Source organism: Desmodus rotundus, chromosome 2 (assembly GCF_022682495.2).
Source record: "Desmodus rotundus isolate HL8 chromosome 2, HLdesRot8A.1, whole genome shotgun sequence".
Taxonomy (NCBI): domain Eukaryota; kingdom Metazoa; phylum Chordata; class Mammalia; order Chiroptera; family Phyllostomidae; genus Desmodus; species Desmodus rotundus.
The window spans coordinates 159227869-159240948 of record NC_071388.1 but is presented as its reverse complement, the minus strand read 5'-3'; the positions used below and the strand labels follow the sequence as shown (position 1 = coordinate 159240948).

The 13080-nt window shown below is 52.3% G+C and overlaps 2 protein-coding genes across 10 annotated transcripts in view; both read right to left on the bottom strand.

Moving 5' to 3' along the window:
* Window positions 1–3678: 3678 nt before the first annotated feature.
* DLX1 (distal-less homeobox 1) lies at window positions 3679–6562 on the bottom strand. 2 transcript variants are annotated; one of them, XM_024561589.1, is made up of 3 exons: window positions 6050–6562; window positions 5213–5412; window positions 3679–4015 (listed from the first exon to the last, which is right to left on the bottom strand). In XM_024561589.1, the coding sequence occupies exons 1-3, from the start codon at window positions 6360–6362 to the stop codon at window positions 3761–3763; spliced, it is 768 nt and encodes a 255-aa protein (XP_024417357.1). In that variant the 5' UTR covers window positions 6363–6562; the 3' UTR covers window positions 3679–3760. The 2 variants fall into 2 exon arrangements, with proteins under 2 accessions (XP_024417357.1, XP_024417358.1); XM_024561590.2 differs by lacking the exon at window positions 5213–5412 and having other exon boundaries at window positions 3847–4015; window positions 6050–6362.
* A 4597-nt stretch (window positions 6563–11159) lies between these two features.
* The window catches only part of METAP1D (methionyl aminopeptidase type 1D, mitochondrial), a 78548-nt gene continuing 76627 nt past the window's right edge, over window positions 11160–13080 (bottom strand). For 6 of the 8 annotated variants that reach the window (XM_024561450.3, XM_045196259.3, XM_053918780.2 and 3 more), the window contains 3 exons: window positions 12674–12721; window positions 11721–11799; window positions 11160–11592 (listed from right to left, as the gene is read on the bottom strand). In XM_024561450.3, the coding sequence (XP_024417218.1) occupies window positions 11514–11592; window positions 11721–11799; window positions 12674–12721 (206 nt within the window). In that variant the 3' untranslated portion in view covers window positions 11160–11513. The remainder of the gene's footprint in view (window positions 11593–11720; window positions 11800–12673; window positions 12722–13080) is intronic. The other 2 variants (XM_053918778.2, XM_053918779.2) reach the window with 2 other exon arrangements.

Genomic DNA, 13080 nt, shown 5'->3' with positions numbered 1-13080 from the left:
GTTATCTCTTTTGTTAATGCAAAAAGATTCCCTGGGCGAAAAAATTGCTCATAATTACCAGAGAGATGGGGAAACTGCATTAGAATAAATAAACCTGAAATTACTGTAATTATGTTGTGTTTGATGGGCCCGGCTTGTAATCAAGAAGAGAATACAGTGAAATGATGCTGACCCTCTTGGGTTTGCAGCTGTACACGCACTTTGGGGTCTTTTTTTGCAGAAAAGAGTCATTTTGATAATCATTAAGCTGTGTGTAACCTATTTCAGAAGTGTTTTAAAATGAGGTTCACATTTTTTGAACAAGGGGAAAAATCCCAAAATTGCATTTTGCCATTACAGACTCATACATAAGGAAAGGTTGTGTTTTCTAAGTGACAATTGTTAAGACATAGTATTCAAAATCAGTATTTAATCATTATAATGAGGTATTGTTTAAATATAACCACCTTTAGATTATTCATAGTTTAATTAATATACTCATTATGAAAATCTTTGAATCAGATATTTGATGAACTCCTTGTCAGTAACAAGGCAGCATTAATTAGGCCTATATTGAGATTAACATTTTTTAAAAGTACAACCGCTTATAATTATAATAGAGCCTAACTAAAGACCGCCTTCGTTTAGCTAAAACTAATAATTTCTCTATTTGAACTGTTAGCAAGAGATTATTAAATTAGTATAAGCTAATATATCAAAGTATTAAAATCCGCTTGACCAAATAGATTTTGCCTGTGGCTTCAGGCATTGGGCCCTGGCCGCCGTCTGAGGAGCCCGATTCAAATGCGCGAGAGAAATCTACCAAAATCTCCCCGCCAGCAGTCTCATCTTGCAGGGACGACAAATCCAGGGAGATCTGTGCCCTGGCGCCCGAGCCCAGCCAGGGCAGTCCGCTCTCTATTTCAGCTTCGAGGCCGGTCCGCGTGGGCACCTTGGTCTCTGAGGTCTCCTTTCTCCTAATTGCGCTCCAGATTTTGGGGACCTGCGGGAGAAGAAAAGCCCCACTCCCAGGCGGAAAAGGGGCCTCAGGGTCCCGGGCTCCATCCCCCCACTACCTCCCTGCTTTCCACCCCCACCCCACCCCCACCCCCCGCCACGTCCCCTCCCCTTCCCAAAGGGCGTCGGAAGAGCCTGGCGCGTCTGATCTTTCACCAGCGCCAATTGAAAAGTGGGTGCTTGTCACAGCACAGATCATTGCCTTCCCCACTCTGCTCCCCACAGCGCGCTGCAGAGGGGAGCCCCAAAGGTGGAGCGCGGATGTCTGAAGGCGGGTGTAAGAGAAGAGGAATCGTTCAAAGCAGCCGGTCGGGGCCCGCGGCTACCCCCAACTTTCTCAGCTGGGCCGCGGGATCTGGGGTTGCGGTTGGGTGGAGGCGTGGGGCCGCGGGGAGGAGAAGGGAGCCAGGCTGGTTCACCTGTTCCCAGCTCCGGTCCATATAGACAGAACTGATCTGAGCGTTTCCCCGAGGTGCTCTCTTAAAGGCCTGGCCTGGAGACTTTCGGGCTGGGGTGAGGGGCTTCACTCGGCCAGCCCTCTGGTTCCAACGAGTAAACGCAGCCCACCCGTCCCTCCCTTGTCTCCTCCATTCCTCCCAGGCACAGAGAAAAAGCCCGGGATCCTCAAGCGGGAATGGGCCTCTCCTTGTGGATGGGCCCTTGTGGGTAGGAGTCAATGTGGAGGACCCCGGGTAGAGCCCTGACACTGTCCCCGGGAGCGCAGTGATTGATTGGCTGGTAGCCTGACAGACGTATCCTGATGGCGTCTGGCCGCGTCTTTTCGGCATCGAAATCCTGGCAAGCAAAATGGGAGAGGCCAGATTCCCCCGGAGGAGAGGGGCAAAGTCCGGTGGTGCGGTGTCCAGGCTTCTAGGCCTCCCGTAAAGTGTGTGTGTGTGTGTGTGTGTGTGTGTGTGTGTGTGTGTGTGTGTGTCCGGGATCACTCAAATCTCAAATCTCACAGGCCGGCTGTCTTTGAGTTCTGCTTTGATCTCCTCCTGTCAGCCGGCCTTCACAGCCTCTTTGGTTCCTGAGCCTGGGCTCTGCCATTGCCGCACCTGTTCCTGATCCCCTTTCCCAGGGACCCTTCTAACTTAGGTAGGGATCAAACCCCTTGACGGTCAGGAGCTAGGCTGTAGGCAAGAAGAACTGCCCCTGAGGGCACCCTGCAGGCCTAGGTCCCTCATCCTGGTATACCTGGAGCCAGGGTTGCTGCCCCTGCGTGGTTCCCCCAGAGGGGGAAGTTTGGCCCAGACACCGGCTCGTCTCATAGCACACGATATAGCAGCTCTTTCTCGAAACCATAATTTTACTGTCTCAAAGAAACTTTATAACTTATTTACAAAGTTCATTTTTCCAAGATACAAAGCAATAAGTTAACATTCTCAATATAAAACTAAACTTTGACATAGAGAACACAAAACACAGTTGATTTCAATTGATCACATTTTCCAAATTTCACAAGTAAAATGTCAAGATTCTCATTTCACAAAGCATCAGGTTTTACAGCCACACACAACGGAACGGAAAAAAAAGCTAAGCTTGTGCAACATGTTTACAGAACAATAATAATAACAATAATAATTAATAACAACAATAATAATATGTACAGCGATTAGATCCTGCACTGGAGACTGTGCGTTTGGGGTGGTGACTGGAATTATTCTGGTCGAGCCTCTGGGGATTGTTGTAAAGCTGCTTTTGTCTTACTTTAAAGCCCACTGGCATTAGGGCACTCGCTCACACCCGCCTGTTTCCTCGTCGATGCCCATGGGTCCTCTCTCTCTTTCTCCCTAAGGAGGGAATTCAGAGTTTCCTTTTTGTCCAGGCAAGGAGACTAAGCGTTCTTCTCGAGACGAGAAATTGTGTTGGCTTCATTTCATTCTTCTTAAAATAATGTGGGAAATGTAAAATATGCAAATCATTCAGCTCCAACCTCTCTATACCAGTGAAGTACAAAAGTTACTGTATAAGTTAAAAATCACCAGGTCCTCCTTATCTGTTTTTTTCTGAGTGCATTTAAAGTAATGGATATGTTTGGACAGTGCGCTCCTCCTGCCCTACAGAACTACGCACTGGCCAACATTCAGCCTCAGGAGAAGTCCATTTCTCAATAAATAAACCCCCCTCCCTCTAATTTCCCCCAGTTCCAGAACAAGCTACACAGATGTTTGGGCAGGCCCAGGAAAAGGTCTCAAAAGACAAAACATCCCAGTGTCCAGAACTGGGTGGCCAGGTGGACTGCTCCTCCTCGGACCTGGTGACTTTTCAGATGCCGGAGAATGAGAACAGGGGACAGACGAGGACCTCGACTTGTCAGCGCACAGATACAGAGCGAAAGGAGACAAGAGACGGACAGGACGGAAAATAGCTTTTGCTTTTTCTTCATTGCTTTTGTTTTTTCCTGATAGTCCCACACAGCTGAGTGAGGGTCGTGGGTCCAGTCCAGCAGGCTGGGCCCAGCGGGCTGCCTTGCTGCTCTGGCTGTCTTCCCACGCTGTGACTGCGTTCCACGTCTTTCTCTGTGGTCGCTCCCGGCCCAGGCAGGGGCTCCGGCCAGAGTGTGGGGACCAGGGAAGTAGCCAGTCCAGACCGAGAGGGGCTCTGAGGAGGCGGTGGGTGTCCTACCTTCACAGTCCCTCCTTCTTTCCCTCTGGGCCTTTCTCCGGGTCCAGGGCACATGGATGGGGTGGATGGACCGGGAGGCAGGAGGGGCCGGACCAGAGGAAAGAGAAAGGAAGCAGGCGGGAGTGGGTGGGCTACTTCACATGAGCTGGGGTTGCTGCATAGCTTCTTGGTGCGCCGAAGGGTACCATGACGTGTAGCTGGGGATGTAGGAGCCTGCGCTGCCGCTGGAGCCCTTTCCGGATGAGGAGTTGGGGTTCCATCCAGGTGGCACGGGCGGGGAGCCGGCAGACATCGCCCGGCCGTTGGCCAGCGCACTACCCTCCAGAGCTGCCCCTCCCTGCTTCATCAGCTTCTTGAACTTGGAGCGCTTGTTCTGGAACCAGATCTTGACCTGCAAGAGCAGACAGCAACGTGACTCGGGCTAGGTCTATTGTGCCTTTCGTGGTGGTGGGAAGATAAGGGGGCGGTGGGACAACTAGAGAAGGTGCCTCTTGCTGCCCTGTGTGACCAACCGACCAACTGAACGAGCAACTCCCAGCTGGGGGAGCAGACCACCACCACCACCACGACCACCACCAATGAGAACCAGAGGTTCAGATGCGGGACCGGGCCGCCGGTGGCCAGGTGGCCAGTAGGGGCAGCTCTCCGAGAACCAGGGGGCGTGGTAGTGAGGGGTAAGAGAGGATCTAGGCCTTCTGCTGCCAGGGGCTCAGCCCAACCCTGGCTGGCAATCATCGGGGGAAGATACAGCGCCTGAACAACACAAAGCCTTCAATTCCAATATGAACATAAATAAAAGAACCGAGTAGAAGAAAGGAGTGGAGGCGATTTATTTGCTATGCGACCCGCCATCTCTTTGCCATCCTTTCTGCCCTTGAATGAGTTGAGGGCTGACCGAGGAGGCCAGAAAGGTTTCGTTAAACTTTTCATTTGGACTTAAGTCAACCATTCCTTAGTGTCTGTTTTTCTCCCCAGCTCTGCTCCAAATCCCGGTCCGGAAGTTGGAAGCCCGCGCCAGTCGGCATCAAAACGCTCAAGGGCTCCCCAGAGTCTTAGAGAAATCCGGGAAGAAAGGTCCGGTTTCTTCTCCAGGGTCTGGGACTTGGGAGGTGTGAGCGGGCACAGGAAAGGATCCCTCCTCCCCCGACCTGGAGAGGAGGAGTGGGGTTGGGGGTGGGTACAGAGGCTCTGGATCAGGCCCCGAGTGATTAGCCACACATTTTAAAGGCAAAGAAGGGATTAAGCCCCGCATCCATTGTTCCAGTTGTTCAGGCACGTGTGACCTCAGAATCCCCAAACAAAACGTCAGGGGAAATCCTCCCTGCGCCGTAATCAAGTTGTCCAGGGACGGAGGGCCAGGCAGCAGGCAGCGCGGAGTACCGAGCGCAGCGAGAGACAGGGCAGAGAAAAGGGAGGAAGGAGAGAGGAGCTGGGAGAGCCAGGGGTGGTGGACACACACACACACACACACACACACACACACCCCTTCTCTCTCCCCCCACCATGAAGGCCAGAGAGCCAAATATGAATCTCAGGGCGCAGGCGGGCCGTGGGAATCCTGCATGGCGGTGGGGCAGCAGCGAGGTACCTGCGTCTGCGTGAGTCCCAAGGAGGCCGCGAGCTCCGCCCTCTCGGGCAGAGCGAGGTACTGAGTTTGCTGGAACCTCCGGTTCAAAGCCTGCAACTGCAGACTGGAATAAATCGTCCTGGGTTTGCGGATCTTTTTCCCCTTGCCATTGAAGCGCACTTCACCGCCTTCCACCACTGTGCTCTTCTCGGAGTCAGCCCCTGGAGGGACAGCAGAAGCGGGGCAGTTGTTAAAGCGAGGGACAGCCTTTAGTGTGGCTACCAAGGGGTGGCGGAGGCAGGACCAGGAGAGAGAACGCTCAAGAAACTCCAAAAGCCAGAGAAGGGTCCCGCAGAATCCGAGGGCCCGACCTGGGCGGCTGCAGGCGGATTGGGGCAGTTCCCAGGCAAGTACCTCCTGCCTTTGCAGGGAAAGTGCTATTTTTGCAGGCAGTGGTTGCGGTTTAATTACTCTTAATTGCATACATTGTTTATAGCGCTACGCAATAAATAATTACCGAGACTGATACGTGCACATGTGGGTTTCTGTTTTCCAGCGGGGCATTGTGTGTTCGGCGCACGCAGCCACCCAGTGGTCCAGCTAGTGCCAGGGGACGCTCTCGGATTTATTTATCCTTTGGATTGTTAGTTGGATGGATTTAAAAAATTTTTCTTTGCTATGACAAGGATTCATAGATTGATGCCGGAGACCTCCACTGCTCCGGCGCCCTCCCCACCCCCATCCCACCTCTCTATCACCCTCTCCCTTCTCTCTCTCTCTCTTTCTCTCCCCTCCCACCTCCCCTCCCTTTCTCCCTTCGTACCTCTTCGTCTCCCTCTCCCGGGCAGGCGCACGTACCTGGATCCTCCAGGCGGCTCTGGGCGAGGCTGGCGCTGCCCGGGTAAGACTGCACGGAACTGATGTAGGGGCTGGACGCGTGGCTGCTGACCGAGTTGACGTAAGGGTAGCCCAGCGGTCGGGAGAAAGACGAGGCCGAACTGTAGGCGCCGTCGGGCTGCGAATGGCCCGCCGAGTGTAAACAGTGCATGGAGTAGTGGCCGTGGGACAGGGGAGAAGGAGACATTTGCTGGTTGGGCGGCCCAAACTCCATAAACACCGCCTTGCCCGACACGGGGCTGTTGAGACTTTCTGGCATGGTGGTCATGGTCATCTCTTCTCGCGGGGTCTGGGTGTGGGTCTCTTTCTCTCCTCTGCTTTCCTTTTGGGGGTTTCTGTGTTTCTCAGGACAGGAAGGAACCCAATTTAAGCGGAACAGGGGTTTTCACTTTCCATTCATAAGAAAATGGAGTTTGTCTCTTTGAAAAGTCTAAGCATGATGCTGCTGAGCTCCCCAAACTCGCTTCAAAGCTTTGACTCAGCCGAGGTCATAAATATTCATGAGCTGACGGAGCTGATTGGTCCGTTGCCTTGCATAATCACCGGGGATTGGTCCAAGGCGCTCCGGCTCTGCTGGACTGGAGCGGGCTAGGCGGCCGGGACTCGGGAGAGACGGGTCCACACTTCCCGGCCGGGGCTCGCTCCTCTGCAACAGAGCGTGCCGGGTGGGGAGCACAATGGGCTGTGGCGCCCGCGCCAGGTCTACCACGGCCCGCGGCTCTTCAGCCTCGCGCCTCACGGTGTGCCTTACTTCCCAGAAAACAACCTGCGACTCAGCGGCCGCCCTCTTCCCCCTATGGTCCCCATCCTCCTCCCGCCCCCAACACCGGGGATCCCGGCACCTTTTCTCCTAGTCGCCTCCGCCACTTGGTCCGGCGCTGAGCTAGGGTAGCTCTGGAGCTTGGCCGCGGCCTCCGGAGCAAGAAGTCCCGCACTGGGGGGCGCTGGAGGCGGCCAACAGAGTGCTTCCTCCCCAGCTTCTAGAGCTTAGCGCACAGCTCTCCCCGAGGCCCCGCCCTAGCCTGGGTCCTTTCTGCCACATCCCTGGGGTGAGGTCTGGGGCCCTGCGGGTGAACTCACTCACTCGGCCGCCGCGCCGCCGCCGCCGCCGCCGCCGCCCCCTGGGGCCGGCTCGCATTGCTCCAGGCCCAGCTGGCCTCTCCAGCTCGAGGCTGCACCGGTCTGAAAAAAGCAGTGCGCGCGGTGAGCCAGGAACCCGCGCTTCTCCTCCCAGGAAAGGCAGCCGCACCGCCCCCTACTCCCTGACACTCCCCCCTCTTCCCCTCCCAACCTTCCTCCACCACCTCCTCCTCTCTCCACTCCCTCTGCGCCGCGCGCCCACGGCTCACTCGCCCCTAGGGCGCCGCGGCGCCTAGTGGAGCGGAGGGGCTGGCGGGCTCCGTGTTGCTTGAGCCGGGGACGCCTGGTGGTCATTTTCGGCCTCCTGGGGTCTGGCGAGAGTGCCGTGGGTTTGGGAGTCCCGTGGGACACCGAAACCTGTGGCAAAACCAGGCCAATGGTAGGCTCACATATCTGTGTGTGGATATATCTCTCATCGTCGCCCAGGATCCTCCTCATCCTCAATGGTCAAAGCGGGTCTGGGGGCAGGGCTGGTGGGGGCAAAAGCTGCCAAGATGCCTTCAATCTTCTGGAGCGCTAGGTACAGAAAAGTGCGTAAAGCCACCCCCCACCCCCGCTGTCATTATTTTGTTAGGAAATTAGAAAGTGTTGAGAATTCTTTCATAATTTAGCGGTGTGGCGGGAACGGGGAAATGATCTTGTGAAAGTTCACACGTGCAGATGTATTAGTTACTGATTCATTTGATTAAATGGTAGTCTCAAGTGCTTGGATCTGCAGCTGAAGGCGCCCCATTAGCATAACACTGATGTTTAATTTTCATACGCATAATTAGCCATATATTTAACACTAATAGCAACACGCAGCCTTTCAATGTTAAACAGCCCGGGATTTGATCTGGCCTGAGCTGAACCTTCGCCGATGCACCTTCCCCTGTCTGGAGTGCGCAAAGATCACAGGACAAACCTCTGTAATCAAGCACATTTTGGCAGAAGAACACCAATAAAATTGAACATTCAAAACAGAACATTGGTGCTGTCGTTACAGATATTAGTGGAAGGGTCTTCTCTCTTTTTTAACTTCAGTAGCAGCAGCTGCTGCCCGCGGAATTCCTCTTCTTTGGTTTACGGCAGCATGTTGGGGGTAGACATATTTCAGGCAGTGTGGTTGGAGCAAAAAGAAAAACAAAAGCAAAAACAAAAAACAAAACAAAACAAAACAAAAAACACCCCCAAACAAACAAACCCACAACCAATCCTCCAAACCAATAATGGGCTTGCCAACGTTTAAAAAGATTTTTTTTCTTAATCACCCAACCACACGGTGATACTTTGTAGCAACAACCAGCTAATGACTCCGCTACCAGACAACTCCAGGAGCTGCTGGACTCTTCTTGATTTCTGTGTTGCTCTTGTGGGTTTAATTGCTCCTTCCTAGCGCCTGTTTTGGGTTGTGGAGCGCGGTGGTGTGTCCCGCACAGCAGCACGGATGCCGCCCGGACCTCTCTGGTCTCGCATTCGCCTTGCGGGCCCTTGACCAAGTAAGTGATCGCGGTGGCTGGCGCGGGGTTGGGGTTGGGACAGAGGGAAGCGGGGCTGGAGACTCCAGGTACTCAGGGCAATGCGTGAGGAAACCCAACAGCTGGGCCACCCAGGGCCAGTTTATTTCAAATAACTGCAGCGTGGGGGAAATGGAGAGAGGCTGCCACAGGTCGCCACTGTCTCCAGGGCTCTCTGTCCGTCCACACCTGGGGAAACCCAAGACATTCACAGCGCAGTGAACGGGGCTGGCTCCGAGGAACAAAAGACCAGCACGCGTCCCCCTCAAGGGAGACGGATTCAGAGCCTTGCTCTTTTTAGCAATTAATTATTGTGGGCGAGGTAATGTCTACACGCGGGAATCATTTCTTAGACCCAGAGAAGCAGGTCTAGGGAGGCGCGGCTACGCTGGGGCCCTCCGGCGCAGAGACGCCGGCCTGGACTAGCTTCTCAACGTGCGCTCTTTACTCTATGAGCCCTTCCTCCCCATGCCGCTAAGGTGACACCTGTTCTGACACTCCGGTTTGCTTAGATTTTTGCCTGTCCCAACTATAAGAGGAAATAAAACTCTTCCATTTATCCCGAAAGTCACGGATTGCGAGCAGAACCTCTTGCAGACACTGAAGGACTGGTGCCTGGTGGTGTTAGCTGTAGCTACGCATGGGCTGGGATCCCCGCTGCCCTGGGTGAAATTTGGAGCCAGTTAAGCCGGCGAGGGTGAGGGGTGGAGAGCGGACCAGGTATTTTAAAATCTGCTTTCTAACTTCAACTTCAAAGCATGTTAAAGGGAGTTCGGTCTAAATGAAGTTTGTTTCCTACAGAGCGGCAGAGTCTCGGTGCTGGTATACACACACACACACACACACACGTACAATGCTTAAACTTTAGGTTAGTTACTTAATAAGTGGGATTATGAACCTGTACCATAAATACCTCCACCTTAGAGTAATTGCTGCTGCACAAGCGGTGTGTCGTCCCAGTAGCTGGTGAAATCCTGTGGTCCTAATACAACTATTCTTAGGGAACCTGATCCACAGATATGATACAGGCTAATTGTTGCAATCCTACTGCAACTGAGTCGTTTTTAGGCAAACCTCTCTCTCAAGGACGTCTGGGTCTTGCTCCTCTCTAGAAACTCGGAATTGTTCAGGGGCAGCTGCCTCAGCCTGTAGGCCTTGGCTTGGCCAACTCTCAGGACCCCAAGTTTTTCTGTAAACCTTGAAAACATTCACCCCCTTCTTTGTCTATTCCAGTTCTCAGATCCACTAGAATCAGAATCATTTCCATCCCTGGGCACAGCAAAAGAAAACCAGAGGGGTTGGTGGACGCCCAGAAGAATACTGAGTTCAGGGGAAAGCTTGAAATGAACACTTCTCCCAGCATGCTCATTGAACTCAGTTTCCTATCTCCTTTCCCACCACTGAGTGTCACAGAGAGGAGCTGGCTCTTGGGACCCAATTACAGAAGCCATCTGTCATGAACTCTAGGAGCCCAACATTTCCTTGGTGCGATATTTAAGGCCAAGCTATATTTAAGGGGATGGCAACTTTGCAAAACCCACTTTAGTAGAAACAAGAGTTAGCAAAACCCCGGACCACGAGGACACCCTAAGTGGATTTGTTCCTAAAACCGTGATGACCAGAGGGGGACGACTTTCTAAGTGGCCTAACCCTTCTCCACCCCTGAGTTCAGGTGTGAACAGGTTCTGGGGAGAGGGAAGGTACTCAGACAGGAAAAGGTCTTGGGAGAGGATTGGATTTCCTGCTCCTGAAGCAGGTGAAGCTGTAGGCAGGTGGAACCGGAGTGAAACCAGCTCCAACCCTGCTAACTAGGTCCTTGCCCTAAAAAATTCCTGTATCTGTTCTTGCTGGGACCCTCTAGCACCATAGTGCTAGAGCGCTGTCTACTGTCCAAGGGGGACCAGTATGGGGAGAGGTCAGTTTAGGGGCTACACCAGCCTGGGGCTCATGCTTCAATTCCTAGTGCAACAAATGGTCCAGCATGTGTGCGTGTGTGTGAAGTAACCTCTGGGATGGCACCGCAGGGCAGAATGGGGGCCTCGGAGAAGCCACAGGGGACCAGAAAGTCATGCTTTTAGACTGATTAAGCCCTGCAGAAGGGCCAGAGTCCTCAACCCACAGGCAAAAAAAAAAAAAGTTTGTAACCAACCCTTCCATTCCAGCTGATCTTTTCATTGCAAAGCTGCTATGAAGGGGGAAGAACTGGAAGGGCTGGGGAGCAGCTGACCTCTTCGAGCACCCTCGGGGCCAGCTGGAGTAGGATCCACAAGGGAGAAAAAAAGAGACTAAAAAAAAAAAATCTAGCTAACAGCTAGGGTCGGGTTTTTCTTCATGCATACGCTTGTGACAAGTTCAGAAACTCAAAAATTAACCAACTACTCTTCTACCCTCGTAGTAGTATTGCAAGGAGCTCAGACACAATGGGTTTAGGAGGGGAAAGGTTTTTATTTGGGCATTGTCAAGGCAAGGGAAAGAGAAAAACATGCACCTCTAGCAACCCCACGTCTTCCAAACGAGGGTGTCTCCATACCCTTCCAGAAACGTTTCCCGAGCTGGGGAGCCGAGCCCCGCGCCAGGATCAGTCTCTCCGTAGCCGCGCCGCCACGCAGGGCTTCGGATCTGAGTTCCCAAATGCCTCCAATCCCCACTGGGTTTTCCAAGACTCTTCTAGGTACTAGGTTGGCTGCTGCACAACCTGCCATCCACCCGTTTCTTCTAAAAGTTCTCCAGCTGGATTTCAGCAATTTAGAAGAAAAGGGGCCCAGCCTCTGCGACGTTGGGGCCGCTCCTCAGGCCTCACCGGGCAGTTTGGTTAGGATCTGAGCGCCCCCCGACGTGATGACTACTGTGTGCTCGAACTGCGCGGACCTGAAACACACAAGGCATTGGTCAGGACACGCGCTGGCAGCGGTGGTGCCGGGAGCGCGGCTACCCAGCGCCGGGAAGAACCTTCCCTTCCCACACAATTTAAAAGCAATTGGGCAGAAAGCAAACACCTTTGATTATCCAGGGAGACCACAGTCCACGAATCCTCCAGGACTTTAAATTCAGGGGATCCCTCGGTTATGATTGGCTCTATGAGAGGGAAAATATTTACTGCAGTGATTTAATCAGATTCTTGTCAAACATTGTTTCTGCTGATTGTCAAAAAAGAATAAGAAGGTTCCCCCCCGCCCCCCAAGTACTTCCCCCACGGGTTCATGTTGTCATGTTGCAAGGGCTGGTAATTGATGTTGCTTACATAGCATACTACAAACTAAACAGTAGGAAGAGGAAATGTTACGGCATTCAAAATGTATGAAGTTGCCTAGTTCATAATTTTTTAGAGGAAAAAAGGGCATTTTAATCAAGCCTTAATTAGGACCCTGTGGATAATAACCACCCAAACACCAATTCCTCTTATAAATACCAGTGAGTTTTAAAAAATATTTGAATTTTTAAAACATGCTCAAAATGTTCATTAATCAGCAAATAACCATTTTCATATTTCATTCTAATTGCTTCTCCATTAAGTCCCACAGTCAGAAACATGATGCCTTCCGGGTCTTAGGTGATTGGAATTTGGTGGTGACACCAATCACATGATCAGCCAGGAATAGGCCGCCAGAAAACACATGCCACTTGCTGACAGAGAGCAAGGGACATAACCATCTCCAGTTACTGGGTGTTAACGAACACACACACACACACACACCAAAACCCAAACACCACATTATGTTGGTAACAGAATTAGAGATTGGAGGGCTGCCGTCTCCTAAATGTGTTGGTAAGTATCTGATTTAGGAAGATGGGGCTTGAGGATATTATTTAATCAGATTTACTATGCATCTGAATTATTTCATTATGCTGATTGGCTTTATTAGTCCTTCACGGGACTGCCTGGTCCAGACCAGCACTTCTGCTTCCGCTGGGGAGCCATGGCTCTCTGAAGGGGAGCTGCCGCACTGACCTATGGTGAAGGCCATTCCCTCCTCCATGAGTAGATCACTGTCATTTGCTGTAAAAAATAAAACATGGGGTAGGGGGATTGCGAGAGGGAAATGGAGAGAAGGATAAAGAGAAACAGAATTAGAGGGGTTGGGCTGCTGAACAAACTTGGTAATTTAATTTTTTTTTCTTTTGGTATAGAAGGTGGAGGTTTCTAGAATCCTGGATACTGGCTACCAGCCAGGGATTAAACACCAGGCTCCTGGGTCTCAGCCTTTCCATTTTCTTCACTTGGGGTCAAGGCCCAGCAGGGACAGCCTGGGTGTTTTAGACAGTTGTCAGGATCCCCCCTGCCCTGACCACTTGTTATGAGGTCTCCTGGGCCTTGTGGGCCACCCCCACCACAAAGAGAAAGACATCCCGGGCAAC

What these genes read in the sequence shown, in the direction of transcription:
- DLX1 (XM_024561589.1), bottom strand. Translation starts at nt 6,362, where the DNA reads ATGACCATGACCACCATGCCAGAAAGTCTCAACAGCCCCGTGTCGGGC. An exon ending in GAGCCGCCTGGAGGATCCAG is followed by an intron (nt 5,413 to 6,049) that starts GTACGTGCGCCT and finishes CTGTCCCTCCAG; the next exon opens with GGGCTGACTCCGAGAAGAGC. An exon ending in TGGGACTCACGCAGACGCAG is followed by an intron (nt 4,016 to 5,212) that starts GTACCTCGCTGC and finishes CTGCTCTTGCAG; the next exon opens with GTCAAGATCTGGTTCCAGAA.